The sequence below is a fragment of the Anolis sagrei genome, chromosome 3, assembly GCF_037176765.1.
Source record: "Anolis sagrei isolate rAnoSag1 chromosome 3, rAnoSag1.mat, whole genome shotgun sequence".
Lineage (NCBI taxonomy): Eukaryota > Metazoa > Chordata > Lepidosauria > Squamata > Dactyloidae > Anolis > Anolis sagrei.
Genome location: NC_090023.1, coordinates 33,576,483 through 33,596,502, shown reverse-complemented (window position 1 = coordinate 33,596,502; position 20,020 = coordinate 33,576,483). Strand labels below are relative to the sequence as shown.

At 37.1% G+C, this 20,020-nt stretch overlaps 1 protein-coding gene across 2 annotated transcripts in view; it reads right to left on the bottom strand.

The window, feature by feature from the left end:
- PDS5B (PDS5 cohesin associated factor B) overlaps nt 1-20,020 on the bottom strand; it is a 92,706-nt gene that overhangs the window by 53,362 nt on the left and 19,324 nt on the right. For both annotated transcript variants that reach the window (XM_060770842.2, XM_060770844.2), the window contains exons 2-6: nt 14,631-14,753; nt 13,437-13,640; nt 4,461-4,547; nt 3,732-3,829; nt 2,703-2,829 (exon numbers count right to left, since the gene is read on the bottom strand). In XM_060770842.2, the coding sequence (XP_060626825.2) occupies nt 2,703-2,829; nt 3,732-3,829; nt 4,461-4,547; nt 13,437-13,640; nt 14,631-14,738 (624 nt within the window). In that variant the 5' untranslated portion in view covers nt 14,739-14,753. The remainder of the gene's footprint in view (nt 1-2,702; nt 2,830-3,731; nt 3,830-4,460; nt 4,548-13,436; nt 13,641-14,630; nt 14,754-20,020) is intronic.

The following is a 20,020-nucleotide window of genomic DNA, read 5'->3' as shown; positions in this document are numbered from 1 at the left end:
ATAATGTGAGGAATAATTTATAACAAAATAATTTCTGTGTATTTGTTACTACATGATATGCTATACACTGGAGTCAGGGGCCGGTATATCACATCAAACGCTGTATAATCCATTATACTGTATAAATTACCTGATCGCTATAGCAATGTACTGACTGATTTTGTATTCCTATTTTATGCTTTCCCATTTATTTCAGATCTGTAACGTATTCAGTTCTCAAATTAAGGATGTCTTCAACCAAAAGCAAACAATACAGACATTTAATTTCCAAATTGCTGAGAAATGTTATTTATAACTGTAATTAATAACTCTTGCTTACAGAAATGTTTCAAATACTTAATAGCCCCAATTTCTAATATGATTTCATCTTAGTCTTCAAAATGTGTAGTTGTGTACTCTTCAAAATGTGGTCTAAATGCATCCTTCCATTTAGAGAGGGAGAATCTAGAAGAAATATGTCTTCTGTTTAAGCAAATATAAATCTGCACTGTATGTGGACTGCATGTCCAAAGGTTTTGGATTATGTTTCTAGGTGGTATAATAGCTTTACTTAGTTGGAACCAATATTTAGTTGTTATAGCAACGGATTAGCATTTATTTCTGTTCATGAGGCGCAAAAATATCAAATTGAGAAATTTATTTATTTTATTTTGATTTTACTCCATCCTATTAAAAAAGAGTCAGGGTACAATTCAGTTACTGAATGCTCTTGTACAACACTTAATAGAGTCAAATAAGAAATATTCTCACATATCTTACAGTGTCATGTTTCAAATGAAAGGAAATGCAAAATGATACTCTTGAATGAGATGATGTTTATGAAAGCTTATATACTATAACAATCTGTACATTTGTAAGATGTTGCATGAATAAAGGTCTTTTCCAAGCCATGCAATTAACTACTTCAGATGCTCTAGATTTTGTAGTTCCTTGCATGTAGAGCACCTGAAGCAGATAACTGCATGGCTTGGGAAACTTTGGAAAATCAACGTGAAATAGAAAATATGCAACCAAGGCAGCTACTAAGTAGAACAAAAATCGAACATGCAATCTAAAGGAAAAATGAAACCCAGCCTTCATAATCATGACCAATTGAGGAGGTACTGGCAGAATTTATAAATTAATCATTTGCCCTATCACATATTCAATCTTCTCAGGAAGGAGGAGAAATGTAGTACATACTGTATATACATTTTTGGCACAAAAAAAATCAGAGTCAGTTTATAAATAGGCCAATGGGCCAGTTCTGTCTGTCATCGAACTGCTACTGGAGTCTTTTAATATCTACTCAGAAAAATGGTGACAACTCTTTGGTGCTTCCCCACCATGGCAAACAGAACAGGAGAGGGCCGATGCTTATTGTAGGATAACAGGGCAGACTAAGCTTCTTTCCTTCTGGGCTGCTCAGAGCAAGGAGTGATGGATTACTTGAGAGAAAGCAGCTGAGAGAGCACTCCCTCATTTGCCCAGCCTGCCTCCTATCTCATGTGTTGTTGATATTATCTCCTGCTCAATTGGTGAGGCTCCATGCTCCCATTCCTTCTCCAGGTCTTTCTCTGGCAGCAGTGGCATGCTGCTCTGGATCTCTAGGCTGCCAGTGAGCCTACAGTTCTCCTCCAGAGTGGCAGCTATCACTAGCCCTTGTGCACACTGTGGCTCTCCTGCTACCTGGGAGCATCCCAACACTGCCAGAAACAGAGGTGGTGTTGTAACAGCCGCACAGGCCCAGGACCTTGCCAGCTGAGGAACACCCACAGGAGTAGCAGCATTGGGCGAGATGGGGGTTGACCTGGGCAAAAGTGGGGAGGCGAGAGAAATCTTCCTGAGCAAGCCAGAAGGAAAGGAACCTCTTGGGGGGAGGGGGGAACAGCAGCAAAAATACAAGTAAAAAAGCAGAATGCCTGGGCAAGAAATGATGGCGGTAAGAACATATTGATAAGAAGATAGACTTGCAAGTGCCTGGGATTCAAGAGGCGCACTTGAAAGCAGAGTTGAGATGGCAGTTAGCTTTGTCCTCTCTCTATTCGAGGAAAGGCTGAGTGGAGTAAAGTACTTTCATTCAGGAACTTTCAAACTTGTTTGAGAGCTCCTGTTTTAGCTTCCTCCACCCCATTCATGTTCTCAACACAGGCAATGCAAGGGGCTTACCCATGTAAACTGAGATATCATAAAGATGCCCCCTGTTTGAGACTTAGGAAGCTTCATACCAAGAAGTCTCTAAAATTAAGACTTACAAATGATTGCTTGGAAAGACAGTCATCAGCACATTGGTTGCCTATTGCAATGTTTTTCTACCTTCTCATGAGTTGAACAGAAGCATGAACACAGTCTGTAGTTTGAACCAGAATGTCCCAACACTGAGCTGATACAGCTCTTCTATATTTCACTCGAGAACAGTGTTTCTCAAACTGTGCTCCTCCAGGTGTTTTGGACTTCAGCTCTCAAAAATCCCAGCCAGCTTACCAGCTGTTAGGAATTGTGGGCACTGAAGACCAAAACATCTGGAGGAGCACAGTTTGAGAACCAATGCTCTAGAAAGTTGCTGTCTGTCTAAGTGATGGGAAACCATGGCTATCTACTATAACTGAGCAATCTTGTATGAATTATAACATTAATAATCAGTTAGCTTTCTATTTGCATTAGCTTTACTTCACATTAACAAGAATTATAATGCCAATTAGGTTAAAGAGATTAATGCTCACCTTATGTGCAGGCACTAGGTTAACTAAAACTGTATCCAAAAGCTCCTGAGACACTGTATCACCTTCACAAATAATGGAGCTCATCAAATCCACCATATGCATATGAACCTTTTGATTATGCCCATTGCTGAAATTAGAGATAGTTTTTTGATTTAACACAGTATACATTACTAATGAATTTCACAAATGGCATTTAACTAGTGAATCATTTATTTTAGCTATTCCACTTAAGCATACTGTAAAATGTTATTATCTTTATGCATTTATTTTGACAATTGTGATGTAGTCCAGTTATTCCATTTTAAATGCTAGATATATCAGTATAAAATTAGTGGCATTGTAATTTTCTGGAAAATTAGGTCAGAGGTTTGAATACATAATATCAAATGGGAAAAGGCAGAACAATATAAAATACTAGAGGTATCGTACATACAGAAATCCTTAGGAACTGTAACACCTCACAAAATTAGATAATGCACACACAAACCTGGGGAGTTGTCTTGGCCAATATTTAAATACAGCGTCTCTAATACGAACCCGCCAAATGCAACACAGTATGTTTTAAATATATCGATGTATACGTTTCTGTACGCATAAAATATGACAATAATTGAGAATAGGACATTTATCTAATTTCTTTAAGTAAACCACTACATGTATGAATGAAAAAAAAATCTAGGTCATCTGAGGCAAGTCAATAACCACTTACTTCTCAACATGCCTCTGAATTAAAATAACTTAACTTTTTTTGTCTGTAAAAGCCACTGTTATTCCTGCCAGGAGTAGACCCATTGAAATTATGAATAATGTGACAGTCATAACAAAAATGGCCCATTTATTTCATTAGGCCTACTCTAAACAAGGCGAAATGTTGGAGCAACACCGAGAAAATATGTTACTGGGGATAATGCTGTTAAGTGGTTCCAACAGTCTTGATGCTGATACCTAACAGTCTGAAAAGCTCTAATGGTTTTATCATACTAAAGTTAATATTGCAATTAATAATTTGAATAGAGCATATATACTCACTTGATTACAGAAAACAACGTTCTGTACAACTGCGTGAAAATTTCATTGCTATCTTCTAATTCAAAGCATATGTTGTAAGATTTAACCCATGCAATATTCTATATAAAAGAAAAACACAAAACAGGTATTTGGTAATAGTCCTAGGTGAAGAGGGGCATATTTTTCTTATCATTAAATGATGCTGACACTTTATAAAAGTTATTTATTTATTTATTTATTTATTTATTTAAAAGTTTTGTATACCGACCTTCTCACCTCTCTTGAGGGACTCAGACCGGTTTCCAACCATAAAATCACATACAGTCAATAAAACATCATAATTCATATTACAATAAAACATTAAAACAGCAATTACATTCAATAACTACAATGGTCAGTTGTCCTACTAAAAGCATTGTTCATCATCCTCCATCCATATCTCAGAGTGTTGGCTCACTCATAGAATGCCTGTCTCCATAACCACGTCTTCACCTGTTTCCTGAATGTCAGGATAGAAGGGGCGGTTCTGATCTCCAGTGGGAGAGAGTTCCAGAGTCGCGGGGCCACCACCGAAAAGGCCCTGTACCTCGTCCCCACCAGACGCGGTTGCGAGGCCGGTGGGACCGAGAGCAGGGCCTCTCCAGACGATCTTAATAATCTTGATGGTTCATAGGGGAGAATACGTTTGGAGAGGTAAAAGTAACCCTTATAAACCAAAATAAATGTTACCAGAACAAACTTTAAACTCACCTCCAATAAATAAAAGTATCTATTGAACTGTGGACTTTTTGTATCTTCCAGTCCCTTCAACTGTCTTGTTATGAACATAAATATATCCTACAAAGAAAACAGTAATTTACTGTACATAACATAGCATATCTGAAGTGCATAATTATCCAATTCAACTTCAAAATTACTTCTCTATGTACTAGCAAACTCATAACTTGTTTTAACTAACCTCTTCTTCTCACAATCAAAGCCTGAAGCACATAAAAAGACAGAAAACATTAGGAACATAATTAAGAACTGTGCAGCACTGATTTCTTACTGCATTTTATTTACACATAATATCAGGCTTTCAATTCTTCTAGTCTAATTTAGAGCATGCTTATCATACAGATTCCTGATCATTTCTGAAATATCGTATATACTTGTGTACAATTTGGTCTCATGTATAAGTCGAGGGCAGGTTTGGGGCCAAAATTACTGATTTTGCTATAATGTTTGGATAAGTCAAGGATAACATTCAGGGGATTTTAACTCTTTTAATCTCCTTTTTAAAATGCACAGAGGAAACATATTTAGGAAGAGCTAAAAAGGAGTGTGTGTGTGATTATTTGAAGGGTTAAAATGAAAGGGAGTATAAAGTGCATTGCTGATGTCTACGTCTATAGAAATACAGATCAGGAAAATAATTTTATTAACAGCTGCATGCCATTACTCTTTTTGAAGGGAACTGTGGCATGACAATATTTGCTGAATTGAGCATTATTTGTACCTTAATATGTGAACTAAGTGATTTTTGTTCTTTACAATAGTTTCTTTTTACTTGATCTTTATGGGAAAAAAGCATTTTAATACATCTATACAAATATAGATAGGGAAAGAATATAAATTATGGAAAGAGAATGCAGCCTTTTAAAAAATTAGGGGAAGAGCAAGGAAAGCAATCTGTCACTATTACGGACCCAGTGCAAAGAGAATGACAAGAAGCAAAGTCTATCATCCCATTGCCATCCCTTTCCCAAAATGGAAAAAGAAAGACAGCTCTCCTCCTTCCCCTTGGGGAAACTGGAAGAATGTCTGGAGCCTGTCATTTTGCAGCCTAGGGGTTGAACAGAGGGTGGGTGGGGTGCAGACATCTTTCTGTATAAGCTCTATGTTCCTTAACATTTTAACCACATTTCGATAGGGACCTCTCTGCAAGTCTTGTGAGGTTTGTACAGACTGCTGTCTTGAGAGGCTTACATAGGAAGTCTCTATTAAAAATGGCCACTGCCACTCCTCTCCACTTCACTTTGGATGACAAAATGGCAGGGAGTACAGAGCATTTCCAGCACTGACAAACTGACACAGATCTTTAAGATTGATTTTTGGTTGTACAAATGAGTATATACAGCAATCATTTCCCATTCATATGCAACATTAAAACAACATCATAGCTAATCGACACAATTAGATTTTCAGCATGACCTCACTTGAAATATACTAACAATCTGGACATTTGATAGTTTTGAAACTCATGTGCAGTATGGCCATAAAATATGGAAGACTGACCACATGTGTCTAATATTAGAATGCCTGCTGACCTAACTGTTTAAGCACTTAGGACATTTCCGAATGTAAACTTGCAATTAATCAAGAAATTGAAATCCAGAGCTAGACATATTTAGCAAAGAAATAACACAATGAATGAATTAATGACTCCCCAACCCAAAGTTTAAAACATTAGAAATATCACGTGCATCTTTTCTAATAAAAAGCAGCAATATAAAATTATTGCTAAACAAGAATGTACAGTGAACAATATATGTTCAAATCAGTACCTGACAAAATCTATTATGCATGATAAGCACCTATTCAGAAATTTCATTTCATTTCTAACATGCTCCTTGATAGACAGCTGCTTCCATCTAACAGAGAGATTTAGGGAAATCTGGTTTTATTTTAATTTATTTTTAAGGCATAAAATGAACCAGTTCAATTTTCTCAGAATAGGGAGCATTACTTAACTTGTTATTAATAATCCCTTAAAATTCTGAATTCTTTTTTATACCACTCTTGGTATATAGTTCCAATGAACAAGGTGAATGATCTCAGAACCAACAGCACACTAGCAAAGCAAATTTAAAATGTCTTGAAAGGATAGGCAAGACGGTGAAAAGCAATACAAGACTATAAAACAGTGAGTAATGTAAAATGTGAAGTAACTAAAAACAAATGTTTCAGTATAATAACATGGCAAGCAAATAAGAACATCATACAACAGTTAAAGCATAACTACTAAAATATGAGGGTATCATCAACCAAAATAATTAAGACAATGTAATTAGACTATAATGAAATAAATAACAATCAAGACATCATAGTCAGCAAACAGTGCATAAGAAAATCAGAACAAATCTTAAACATTGAACTCCAGGTTGATCCAACATCCACATTAGTTTACCAAACCTAAGCATTTTATATTTTTAGCTAAAAAAAAGAAAGTCATATCTACCACTCCTGTAGACAGGTCCAGCAAATGTTTAAGTAGGCCAGTTCTGAATAGCAAGCTAAGCACAGACTGTATGGCAAAGAAACCCAATCTATCCCGTCACTCTCCATGTGTGCATTTCTCTGTTTCCTAGTTGGACTTTTATACAAGATTGTCACTATGCATGTGTCTGCCTTTGCCAAACATCAAAGCCCAGACACACGTCTGATTTTTTCCAGACTTGAAAGCTGACTGTGTCCAGTTCTGGTGCCACTATTAACATTAATATAAGTGCATGATATAGGTTTCTGTTCCTATAAGATAGAATACAAATACAATAGCAAGACAAATACAGGTCCTGCTGCTGAATGTGGGCACACTTGTTGAACCCTGATCCAACTTATATTTTAAAAACTTGTTTAGTCAAGTTCTGTAGTACTTGTTTTAGATCCATCCAACTCATATCTGCTCTTTTCTTCTTTTTTAAATTAAAGTTTGACAGATTGTCTTTCAGGCTAATCACCCCAGTACCAACCTTGGGCTGCTCTAATTAACCTTGCTTCTTTCCCCTTCAAAATTCCTCCCTGGATCAAGTACTTGGGTCTATGTGGATTGACTACTTGGGATAATTATATGGATCAGTGCATATCTTGTTCTGTGGGTTTACTGTGTTAAACAAGACAGGCTCTCTATCATAACATAACAGGAACAACCAAACACAGCTACAGCACCATTAAAACAATTTCTGCAGTAACATTAAATTGAGAATAGCATTTCGAATACAACGTTTTATGTGAGCAAACAGTATTTTAACTTCTCAAGGTTTTTTTTTAGTTAAGTGAAAGTAATTCAAAGCAAGATGTTCAATTCCGTCACATTGGGATTTAGCCTAGTGTAATTTCATGGCATTTTCACTGGCACAATACTGGCTTTTGTTTTATTGGTTTTTATTTTTTATGTTGCTCCCTACCACTGCAACCATCATCACTTACTCCTCTTCCAACTTTAGCAGAATCATTCACACAATAGTAGCTACAAGCGAAATGTGATGGTGTAAAACATGATGGACAATGGAAAGGAAGAGGAGAGGCAAAAAGAGAAAGCAAAGTTGGTCAAATGTGGTTTTCTGCTCTTTATTTAATTGCCAAAGATCAGTTGTATAATGTTGACCACTGATGACCTGTTTACTGGTCACCTTTGCTTTCTCATTATTCTTCTACAGAAAACAGCTTGCAGGTCTTCACTTTTGATCATTGTTCTACTACGTCACCCATTAACCTTTCACCAAGCTACTCACTGGGTGTTTGTTGAATAGTTTCATCTCACACTCAACACTGTTTTTTTCAACACCATGCTACCCTCTCTTACTTGTATTCCCAGAGCTCCCATCCCCTTTTCAGGGTACATGTGGTTGCATGTGGTTGAGGCTTGAATTCCAAAGGGAGAGATTACCCCTCCTGGTCTTCTTCCCACTCATCACAGTTTAATTTTGCTAACAGGTGAAGCCCTTTTTCATGATCACACAGCAATCCTTTAATTGGGCTCCTTAGCCATTAACAATAGAGAGGAAAATGAATTATTGTGACCGGTAACACTGGCTATTATTCTATTTAGGAGTTTTGGATAGTTTGCATAGACATAGAAGGGCTAGCATAGTGGGCTAAACCGCCTACTATAGAAGATCCTGCGGACCAAAAGGTTGACAGTTCAAGCCTAGGTTGGGGTGAGCTCCAGCTGTCAGCCCACCTTCTGCTCACTTTCAGGAAAATAAATTGGAGTGCATTTCTTTCTTTTTTTTTTAATGATCTAGTTTCTTCCAGGAACCAAACAGGAAACAGGGTCATGGAGAGGAAACAGAAAAATATGATGGATGAAACTTTACTGTGTTAAACATGACAGGCTCTCTATCTTAACAAGCATTTGTAGAATAGACGGATTTTATTAGTGAAGATGAGATTTTATGGACCACAATTTGGACTGATTTGGAGGATGTTTTAGGGTTACATAATCATATTATGTAATTGTGTGTTTTATTGGTGTTTTTATATTGTATTGGCATTGAATTGTTGCCTGCTGGAAGCCGCTCTGAGTCCCTCTTTGGAAGTCAAGAATAGGATGGGATATAAATGTTCTAAATAAATAAATAATAATAATTATGTAGCAATGTAACATAAATGTCTATGCTAAATCAAAATTAGTGTAAATGAAATAAATATCCAATTTCAATTTGTTTAGGTTTTTTTAGTGTAAACACAGCACAATGTCAATTTGTCCACTAACTTTCCTATCCATGGTCCAGAAAATAATCAGCACAGCCATTCTGATTATAACACCAACAAGAAGTTCTGCAGAGATTATGAATACTGCTTCTACTATAGTGACTCAATTAAGAAACATTTTTGCCAACTACACCACATACCAAAGAACAGCTAGAATGGTTTGTGTTATTGTACTAAAAATACACTGTGCTTAAATGTAGAAAATAAATCATAATATCACTCTCCTCCTAAGAATGTATAAAGACTGCATTTTTAAAAGGAGTCCTTATACTTTTTTCAGATACAGCCACTAGGTGGCTTTCCATCTGCAATGAATGATTTCCTTCTTTGGCCATGCAAGTAGATGAAGTGGATCAATACAAATCAATGGGGGGGGGGGGAGCCAGTGTAAAGACACATTTCAGGAGGGGGGGATTGAAAGTAAAGACACAGGTTAAGGTAGAACTAAAATGATAAAATAACACATAAAGACCAAAACAAACATTTTTAAAGAAAGGGTGCATTATTAAATCAGAAATTGTTCAAATATAACGTTTCAGCATCACTTCACACTCATACTCTGTCTTTACCCTTCCCCCTTTAAAAAAATCACAGATTAGAACTACATCCAATTTCTACTCCAAACTAGAGTAGATTGATTGAAACAGTACTGAATTATCAGGTGCTATTGTTTCAACAGACCTAACAATTGGCTGGGCCTTGACATAAACAGTGTGTACAAGCAGTCCTCAAGTTATGAGCAAGATAGGTTCTGTAGGTTTGTTCTTAAGTTGAATATGTAGTAAGTCAGAACAGGTACATTTCTAAAGTGTAAATCCAGCCAAATACACACACACACACACACACACATATACACATACATGCATACATACAGACAGTATATTATCTTTGGATAATATAGGGAAGGGTTAACACCTGTGCGGTGTTTGTTTTGCTGCCTGTGCTCCTCTTCAGAAGATTTCAATGCACTTTCTGATCCTGTGAGAATTGGATTTTAAAAAATGTGGCTTGTTATGAAAGCAAGAATTGGTGATAAAGCTTCAGTCGAGACATCTTTTCTCCATGATAACTCTTTGAGGAATAAATTTCGGACTCCTAATGGTAGATTTCTCTCACTTCCTGTTGTCTCACCCATGTCCTTAACTATGAGTCATTTGTAAGTCAGATGTTTGTAACTCTGGGACTCTCTATATATGTTTTCAAGACATCTGTCGATTTACTGTCAATCCCGTGAATTTCACATGGTTTTCCTAGGCAAGGAATTCTCAAAAGTGAATGAAATACAGCCTATGGCACCTAGTATTGAATAGCAGTCTCCTGTCTAAGTATTTATAACACTTTACAGAAGAAAACAACTGTTGGAGGTTAGAGAGCTACACTGGCTTTCAAGAAGCTATCAAAGGGACACATAATTTTACCATATCCTTGAAAAAACATTAAATAATCTCAAAACACCTTTTTGCAGTTCTTCACAATTCATACAGGGCATAAGTGACTGTTTCTTTGCCTTTGGGGGTTTTTTTCTGAACTATATTAGGTTCAGAAGTCTTTTTCCCCAAGAGAAAGTAAGCCAGAAGTAAACTTAATATGCATACTCTGAATGTTCAAAATATTCAATTCCACTTCTTCTCATTGCTTGTCCTTCTTTCAGCGCTGTGCCCCATACATGACCTCTAGTCTAAGTAAGGAAAAAAGAGGCTGGCTGGAACATTGAAAGTTTTTTCTGGAAGCTACCAAGCCTTAGATTCTATACATCAAGATAGTAAGTGAATATGAATTAGAGTCCCTGGACCTGTACCATGGTTGCTATGGACATGGAAGAGAATATAAGAAGCATCGTTCAGAGGACAGGACCATTTGTGGGCAGCAGACCCATACCCAACAAGCTACTGCGGAAATACTGCCTGGTTCCTTTATTCCTTTAGTGTAAAAACTTTATGGGCTGGAAGGCAAAGTAAAATACCATAAATTACTAAAATAAATAAAACCTGGCAGTGTTGGCAAGAATTTATTAGGCAATTTTTTTCTAATTGTGACAAAATGTGTGGACAGTGGGCAGTTAATCCTGTCTTTGAAGAGTTCTACAAAGACCTTAAGTACCTGAAGAATTGAGGGACATTACCCACTGGACAATAATAATCCAGTGAAATTATGATAAAATGAGACAAAACGATGGAAAGCAAAATATACACAATTTGAAAAATATTTAAGAATAGACACAGATTTAAAAATAATTAAGAATAGACAGAGAATACTCGTAAAAATTGTCTCTGCTATGGCAGTTGAAAAGGAAGTGAACTGTAAATCAGAAGGCAATGCATACTGATGACTGAATAGAGATTTCTGTTTTGATGTTCCTGAGCTTAAGAATGTTCTGGGCAGACATGGGACTTGAACTTGTAATATTCAGAGGTCACAAACAAAAATAAGTACTACCACCATTGTGTTCTTCAGTACTGATGAAGTTATTTGAGGTTATAATATTTAGGCATCAATCCATTTACTTGAAACCAATCTTATAGTAGAGTCAACATGGGTTCTCTGAACCAAAGTGGGATTTGACTGTGGCCTGAAATATTTTTGCTCTGCCAATGTGAAGAGGAGTCTAAAAAACTGATCCAGTTAACAATTCAGACATATTTACCTGTTATTCCTTTATTTTTAAAATAGGCTCTGAACATTTCTATACCGTTTTCATTTTTATTAAATACAAACGCAGTCCACAATAAAAAGAGATAGAATAGAACTAATGCCTAATAAAGTAATGTAATAATAAAAAAGTAAAACCCATCCCCAAAAACAAATTAGTTAAAAACCAGAGGTAATGGGTAACATTAACAGGTCAGGAAAACATCAGAAAAATGCCTACATAAACAGATGAACAATAGTGGAAACACGCAACACTGGAGGTCTGTCTATTCTCAATAGGGAAGCCATTTCATAGAAAGCATAGCAAAGGCCACTACCCACACAACTGAACAAGCCTCAGTTGTGGTAAGTATTAGCCCTACTCTAAACACCACAGCATGTTACCATATAACATGCTGTGAAAATACTACTACTTGACAAAGCTATAAACTTCAGTTACCCCTTACAGCTGCCCAGAAAATGACACTTGCTTTTCCTTACTACTGGAAGGTGCTGTTATTTTATTAGCTATTCTGATAATCCACAACTGCCACATAAAGAACAAAACCAACTGCATATAACACAAGATAAAGTGATAGTCCTAAAAGTATAAAGATTCCACTTGCTAGTATGATAATATTTTCTAAGGCAGATACATGAAAATTTGAAATTCAAGCATAAACCAAATGATTTTCTACTTCATGCAGGACAGTGGGTTAAAAATTAACAAGATCTACTCTTCCATCATGGAAAAACAATTATTTTACAACTCCAAAAGACAAAAAATAAACTCTTATTCACTTTTATGGAGAGAGCTGTCTCTTCAAGTTTAAGTGATAGCACCTACCCAAATTTGGCATTAGTATCTAGAACCCATTCAACAAAAGCAGAGCTTTTGCAGTCTTATTTGTTTAATTTCCAAAAACCTCACAACCTCTGAGGATGCCTGCCATAGATGTGGGCAAAACGTCAGGAGAGACTGCTTCTGGAACATGGCCATATAGCCTGGAAAACTCACAGCAACCCTTTTGCAGGCTGTTCTAATTCCAATTTAATTCTTAGCCATTCAAAGGAAGTAGTTAAAGAAAAGCTATAGAACAGCCCTCTTGCTTATCTACAAGATTTCACTACTAAACAGCTAGTCTAAACATGGAACATCCGTGTTTGAAAAAGAATCATGCTAAAATTATGGTTAATTTGGGGAGATGGTATTAATATTAGTAGCTTTCTGCTAAATATAAAAATATCTGATTTTCAGACAATAGCACTAACAAAACTATTCACAATCCCACCTAATTGCTGATGTATTTGGGGCTGTATTTTTGGCTGAAGAACTGTGAGATTAAAGTAACTGGCTATGCCTCAAATTCTTGACGGATAAGTGCAATCTTTGCACTTGGCTCTATCTTATGGCTCTCTGGGTCCTAGTTTAGAAAGCATACCTCCCACAAGACTGCATTCCGCCTACCCTAGTGTGGCATCTACAATTGAAAAACTTGATGCATTCAGATTCAAATTGAGAAGGCTAAAATATTCAAATGACTAATTTTATTTCCGCAAAATAAACATAAAATAGCATCATTCATACTCATCAAGAAGATTTTAAAAGTCTCATAATCTTACCTTAAGCTTATCTGGTGAAGTATATGGTGCTTCTGGAGCATATATTCTAAAAATATCAGCAAGACAACATGCTACTAGTAAACGAACATCTTTATCTGGATGTTTTAGAAAAAAATCAGAAGCAAGATGTAAAGCAAGATTTAGATAAAGCTCCTTTTCTTCTTCCGAGTCCTGGTCCATATCCATGAAGGTTTTTACAACCATCTGCCAAAAGCAAGTTTGAAGATAAGCAACATTCTATAAATAAGAAGCCCATACTATACATAATCTAGAGGGAGAAAGGTTGTTTATTTTTTCCTTTTCAGTCATTTATCATTTTTCTGAAGTAAATAGACTTTACTTTCTTTCATTTGAGAGTAAAACACTGTAAAATTTCAAGAACAGTTACAAATTACTCTATTACACATTCAAGGATACAATATATCAATTAATCACCATCAATAATGGTATGCAACTTAACAAGGTATAGTTGTGCAAAATCAATTCTTCCTTCAGAAATTTATATGGCAAATACAGATAAAACCAATGAAGTAGACCTTCACAGAATATGACAACTGCAAGAGCCATCTAGTCTGTCATACCAAAAAAAAAAAATACTTGTGGAAAATGTCCATTGTTAACCTCTGGGTTTGGTGAAGAAGATTTCTTGCCATTGTTGTTATATGCTTTCAAGTCATTTCTAACCTATAGCAACCCTAGGGGAACCAATCACAAGGGTTTCTTGACAAGATTTGTTCTAAGGAGGTTTGTCCTTTACCTTCCTCTGATTTTGTGTGTGATTTGTCCAAGATTTCCTTCACTTAGTGAAGATTCCCACCCTGGTCTCCAGAGTCATAGTACAATTCTCAAACAGTTTTATTCGTAATCCATTTTTCTGGAGGAAAGGGCTTGCAGGTTTCCCCTACTTTTTGCAGGCCTTCACATCTCTTTTTCCATGCATTCACAGTTCACTATGACACCTTTTCATCACACAAAAATAAACGAGGTGTTATTGTGCACTGATATAGCTTGTCCACTCTGTATGACAGATATGAAGCTCTCAATGCACCCCAAATGTGCAACCTACTCCACCCACAAAGTTTTATTTTTATTTTTAGAGAGAAAATGAACGAATATGGCAGTTGTACAGAAAATGTATAAATATAAAGCTGTCCAAACAGAATTCCCAAATATATATTTAAAATTATCACTTACTTTTAACCGCCGCACCATTTCTTCTTTAGAAATTTTATCAGATATTTCTTTAACTCCTGGGGGATAGGTGATTTTACCATCATTGGTTTTTGTCTTAGAATGAGCCATGATGCTAATTTAAACCTACAAGAGGGGGAAAAAACTAAATTAAGATATTAATCAACTTGTGGTTTTTAAAATTAATATCGCAAGACATTAAACATTTAAGTGAGTCATTTTGATAAGTAAGGCACAAATAGAGCACCTGCATGCATGTTGCTACATGGGCTTTGGCGGGGGGCATAAGCTTCCCTTCAGAGTCTGCAGGGCCCCCATTAAAAATGGCCACTGTGGTCTCTACAGGGAAGCTTATAGGGGAAAAGTTAGTCTTAAAGATGACTCCCATTCTGCCCCACCTCAACCACCCAAAATGGCTCCCCCACATTGCTGCTGAAATCTGCTTAGGTTAAAAAATGTGGGAAAGGGAGGAGGACTTTCTTTCTTTCTCTGCTTTCGGGGAGAGAGAGATCATGGCATGGAGGGCTTCTCATAACCCCACCCCCCTACACACACACGCGCGCGCCTCACTGCTACTTTTGTGCTGGGTCCCTATTTCAATATTGATCTGTGTATAAGTCGACCCAGATTTTGGAGGATGATTCTTTGTCAAGCATACACAGAAGGTATTTGATACCCAAATACACTACTAACACTGATTCTCAGTCACTCCTGAAGGAAGGCAACATGGTGTGCAGTTACAAGAAAAACATTAAGGTCATTTTGTATTCCAAATTGGATGACCATCCATGAGAATAAAAAGTTTGATTGACACTTTGTCTGGGAGGCAGCAATTCCTTGTGAATGATCCAAAAAAACAAAAATAAATGAGGATTGGTTTGATTTTCAATTTGCTTATTTTCACTTTCTTGGGACAAGGAATGTTTGCAGTGTGTCACTCCTGACTTTGGCATTTGATCTCCAGGTCTTACTTGAAAATCCATAATTTATCACCTGTGATCACACAACTCGAGAATTCTGGCTCTCTTTCAAGACAGTTCAAAGGATCAACACACATATCCTTCCAATTTTCTTTCTGCTCAGTAGTGAGGGTTTTTTAGAACAATTTCCTTTCCTCTGTCCATTTCATAAGACACCTCACAAACACAACTTTACATCAGGCATTCTCAACAATTCTGCAGCAAATGTAGCAAGTTCAAACTTGTACTGAGTTTACAGCAGGAATTAACATAACTGCCATGTGAAGGGCAGTTCTGTCAGTTCATGAACAATGTTGCCAGACCCACTATTTTTCTGCTGTACCTCATATATGTTCAGGAGGTCTAAAGAGCTGCTGACAAAGAATGGCCCTTCACTGAGGGACATCTCTCACAGCAGACTATATGGCACCCCATCCTTCCAACAAATAAATGAAGCCATATGTATTTCCTTTTCATTTACTATCCATCCCTAATAGAGGAGGTCACAATACAGTGTTTATTTCATTTGGAAATAAGGATTTTTTTTTCTGGATGAGTGTGTGTACATACATACACTCACACCTGCACTCAGAAACAGTTGGCACACAAAAAAACTATTTGAAAATGTTCGATACTACTAACAGGTGCTGGAGACTATTGGGGCTCAAAAATTCTTGAACAGTTTCCTTTCACCTGCTCTGGATATGTGAAAAACTTTCTACAAATCTGAAGTACAACATAAAAAGCAAAAAAGGTTAGACATTTGTGGCTTGGCACTTATAACATTCACAAAGGCAGACTAATTAGTCATAGCCTTCAGGTAAGCTTTGAAAGCTTAATCAGTTGTCATTCTGATTATTATAAGGTTGCAAATTACAAGCCAACTAAAGTCAACTGCATTCCTTTTCCAAGAAAGGAAACACTATTAAAAGTAACATTTATTATGTTTATTACGTAAGTATCCTGGGTTCCCCAAAGCCTCACAAGGTAGTATCAATTTTAATAATCTCAAAACATTCCTTTCTGACACTTACAAAAAAGAAAATAATGAAAATAACTATCAAATCAATATACCATATTTCTGTTATGTGTGATCATCACTTATTTATCTAAGCTGATACCCTTGTTTTGTAAAGAAATAAGGAGGCCTTTCGGCTATCTTGCCCCCAGATTTATAGGTCAACATCAACATCTTGAATTGAACTCAGAAATGAATTGGAATCCAGCATAGTTCTTTCAGGACATGAGTTATGTGGTCTTTAAAATGCACACCTGACACCAGTCTGGCTGCTTTATTTTGCATTAGTTGGATCTTAAGACCTTTTCAAGAGCAGCTTCTCATATAGTGCATTGCAGTAGCCTAATCAAGAGATTAGACTAATGCATCAACTACTGAAACCAGAACAGCCTTCTACATGAAAAGGCACAGCTACTACCAAGTAAAGATGGTCAAAAACACACCTGGCCACTGTAGCATCTTAGCTTTCCAAGAGCACAACTGGGTCAAAGAGCACCCCTAATTTACAAACATGATCTTTCTGAGACAGAGTAACCCCATTCCTAACAGCTTGCGATCCCAAAAACCCAGGTTGGTTTTCCTACTGACCAGCATCATCTACACTGTCTGGATTAAGCCTCAGTCTATTCACTCACATCAAATCCTTTTTTGACATGAGTGAGACAATGATTCAGTACTATCTCAACCTCCTTGGCCATCAGTTATAAAGTAGAGATAGATCTAGGCATGGTCGTCATACTGATAATACCCAGATCTTAAATCTCTAGATGACTTATCTTAGTGGCTTCATGTAGATGTTGAAAAGCATAGAGGACAGTATTTACCCAAGTGGAACCTCATACGCTAATGGTCAAAAACTGGACAATCGCCTCCTGCACCAACCTCTGGGAATATTCAGCCAAAATGTTCAAAATGTCAATGAAAGATCGAGGAAGACCAGTAAGGACCCACTGCCCCTCTCCAACTCCTGGTGCAGGTTATTCACCAAGGCAATCAAGTCTGTTTCTATTCCATAACCAAGCCTGAACCAGATTGGAATGAGTCTAGGTAATCTATTTTATCCAAGAAGGCTTGGAGATGTGTTGCCACAATGCTCAAGGACCTTACTTAGAAAAGGAAATTAGAGACTGACCAATAATTATCTAGAAAGGTTGGATCCAATGAAGGTTTTTTTTCAATGAATGTCTTTCAACTATTTCTTTTAGAGAGACTGAACTATAGACCTCTTTCAAAGAAGTCTTTACTATCTCCATGACCCAACCGGCCAGTTTTCTGGAAAGTATTTGGCAAATTCGGCACAGCTCCTTTCTAATGGTTACTCAGCAGTCTGAGGTCTAAGATGCAGTAGCTCTTTAACTACCTGGAACACTTTCACTGGACAAGACCAAATTGCCAAGGAGCCCTTGAATGATGCAAAGCAGTTTCTAAAATGACCCTTAACCTGTTCTCAATCAGAGTCATTTATCCGCTTTTGCTCTTGTCCAGGTCATCTTTCTATTTTATAGATCAAACAGGGTTTCCACAGAATCACCATCTCTAGCAGTTAGATAGTTCCCCAGAGCATTCAGAAATCCTTCCCAGATCTACTGTCTCTGAGGATAGATAATTTTAATGAGACTACTGTCCCAGCAGAGGTTAGGAGTTCCAGAAAATCTAAATTCTCTCAGGTAGTGATTTGATTCTTTCAAAGCAACCTACTCTTCAAAAACACCATCATCCTGACCAGAACAATTCCAGATTATGGATGTATGTATAGGCCACACATTAACTGAAAAAGGCCACGACTATTATGGAAACCATGAAATCCTGAGCTGGCCTTGATAAGGATACCTGAGATGGATGTCAAAACACCTCAAGACAATATGTTTGCGGAGGAGTATTACCATTTCAAAGCCTGCCTTCTTCCTGCCTTGGGGAATCCTTTGTTAAGAAGTGTTACCTGGCCCTGATTGTTTTATCTCTGGAATTCCTGTTTTCTGTGTGGTGTTCTTTGTTTACTGTCCTGATTTTAGAGATTTTAAATACTGGTAGTCAGATTTTCAATAATAGGGAGGAGGAGGCACTGTGGTCACTCCCTAAGGCCTCTCCCAGTAGGAAAATAACATGGGGGCATGGCCAAAGAGGATGCCACACCCCTGTTATTCTTCTCAAGGAGAGGGCAGACAAAGAAAGACATCTATATCCATCCATCCATCTAACTATCTATTCACAGCAACGAATGGCCGAGTACACCTAATTATGAATGAAATGATAAGAGCTTTTAAATTGGAACAGAAAATTATCACAAACAAACATAAAAGTCAGTTTGGTCTGAAGAACTCCCAACAGGTAGACAAAATTGGCCTTGTGAGATTATACTCATATTGATACAAATATATTAAATAATTAAACAACAAATGTTAGTTCTCACTTTCCTCTCCTCAAGAATTGAGGTGGGGTACAACATAGTTAAATTATACAGATAAAAACAAAAATATTAAAACAAATATGTGTATTAAAAGACATAAGCATAAGACTAAGACATATTAAAATAATCCAAAACAGTAAAATGCTAATTTTAATTCCTACTTTAAAATTGAGTAGAATTCAAAACAATCTGAACAGATTAGAGAGATAGTCCAAAACAAAGAAAATGAAGTTCAGCAGTGACAAATGCAAGATACTCCACTTAGGCAGAAAAAATGAAATGCAAGGATACAGAATAGGAGACGCCTGGCTCAACAGCAGTATGTGTAAAAAAAGATCTTGGTGTCCTCGTAGACAACAAGTTAAACATGAGCCAACAATGTCATGAAGCAGCAAAACAAACCAATGGGATTTTGGCCTGCATAAATAGGAATACAATGTCTAGATCCACGGAAATCATGCTACCCTTCTATTCTGCCTTCATCAGACCACATCTGGAATACTGTGTCCAATTCTGGGCATAACTGAAGGGAGATGTTGACAAACTGGAATGTGTCCAGAGGAAGGCAACTAGAATTATCTAGAGTCTGGAGAACAAGCCCTACGGGAAGTGGCTTAAAGAGCTGGGCATGTTTAGCTTGCTGAAGAGAAGGCTGAGAGGAGACATGATGGCCATGTATAAATATGTGAGGGGAAGTCATAGGGAGGAGGGAGCTTCTTTTCTGCTGCCAAGGAGGCTAGGATGCAGAACAATGGCTTCAAACTACAGGAAAGGAGATTCCACCAGAAAATTAGGAAGAATTTCCTTACTGTGAGAGCTGTTCAGCAGTGAAACTCTCTGTCTCAAAGAGTGGTGGAGGCTCCTTCCTAGGAGGCTTTTAAGCAGAGGCTGGATGGCCATCTATCGGGGGTGCTTTGAATGCGGTTTTCCTGCTTCTTGGCAGGGGGTTGGACTGGATGGCTCACGGGAACTCTTCCAACTCTATGATTCTATGAGTAGGCCTGCTGGA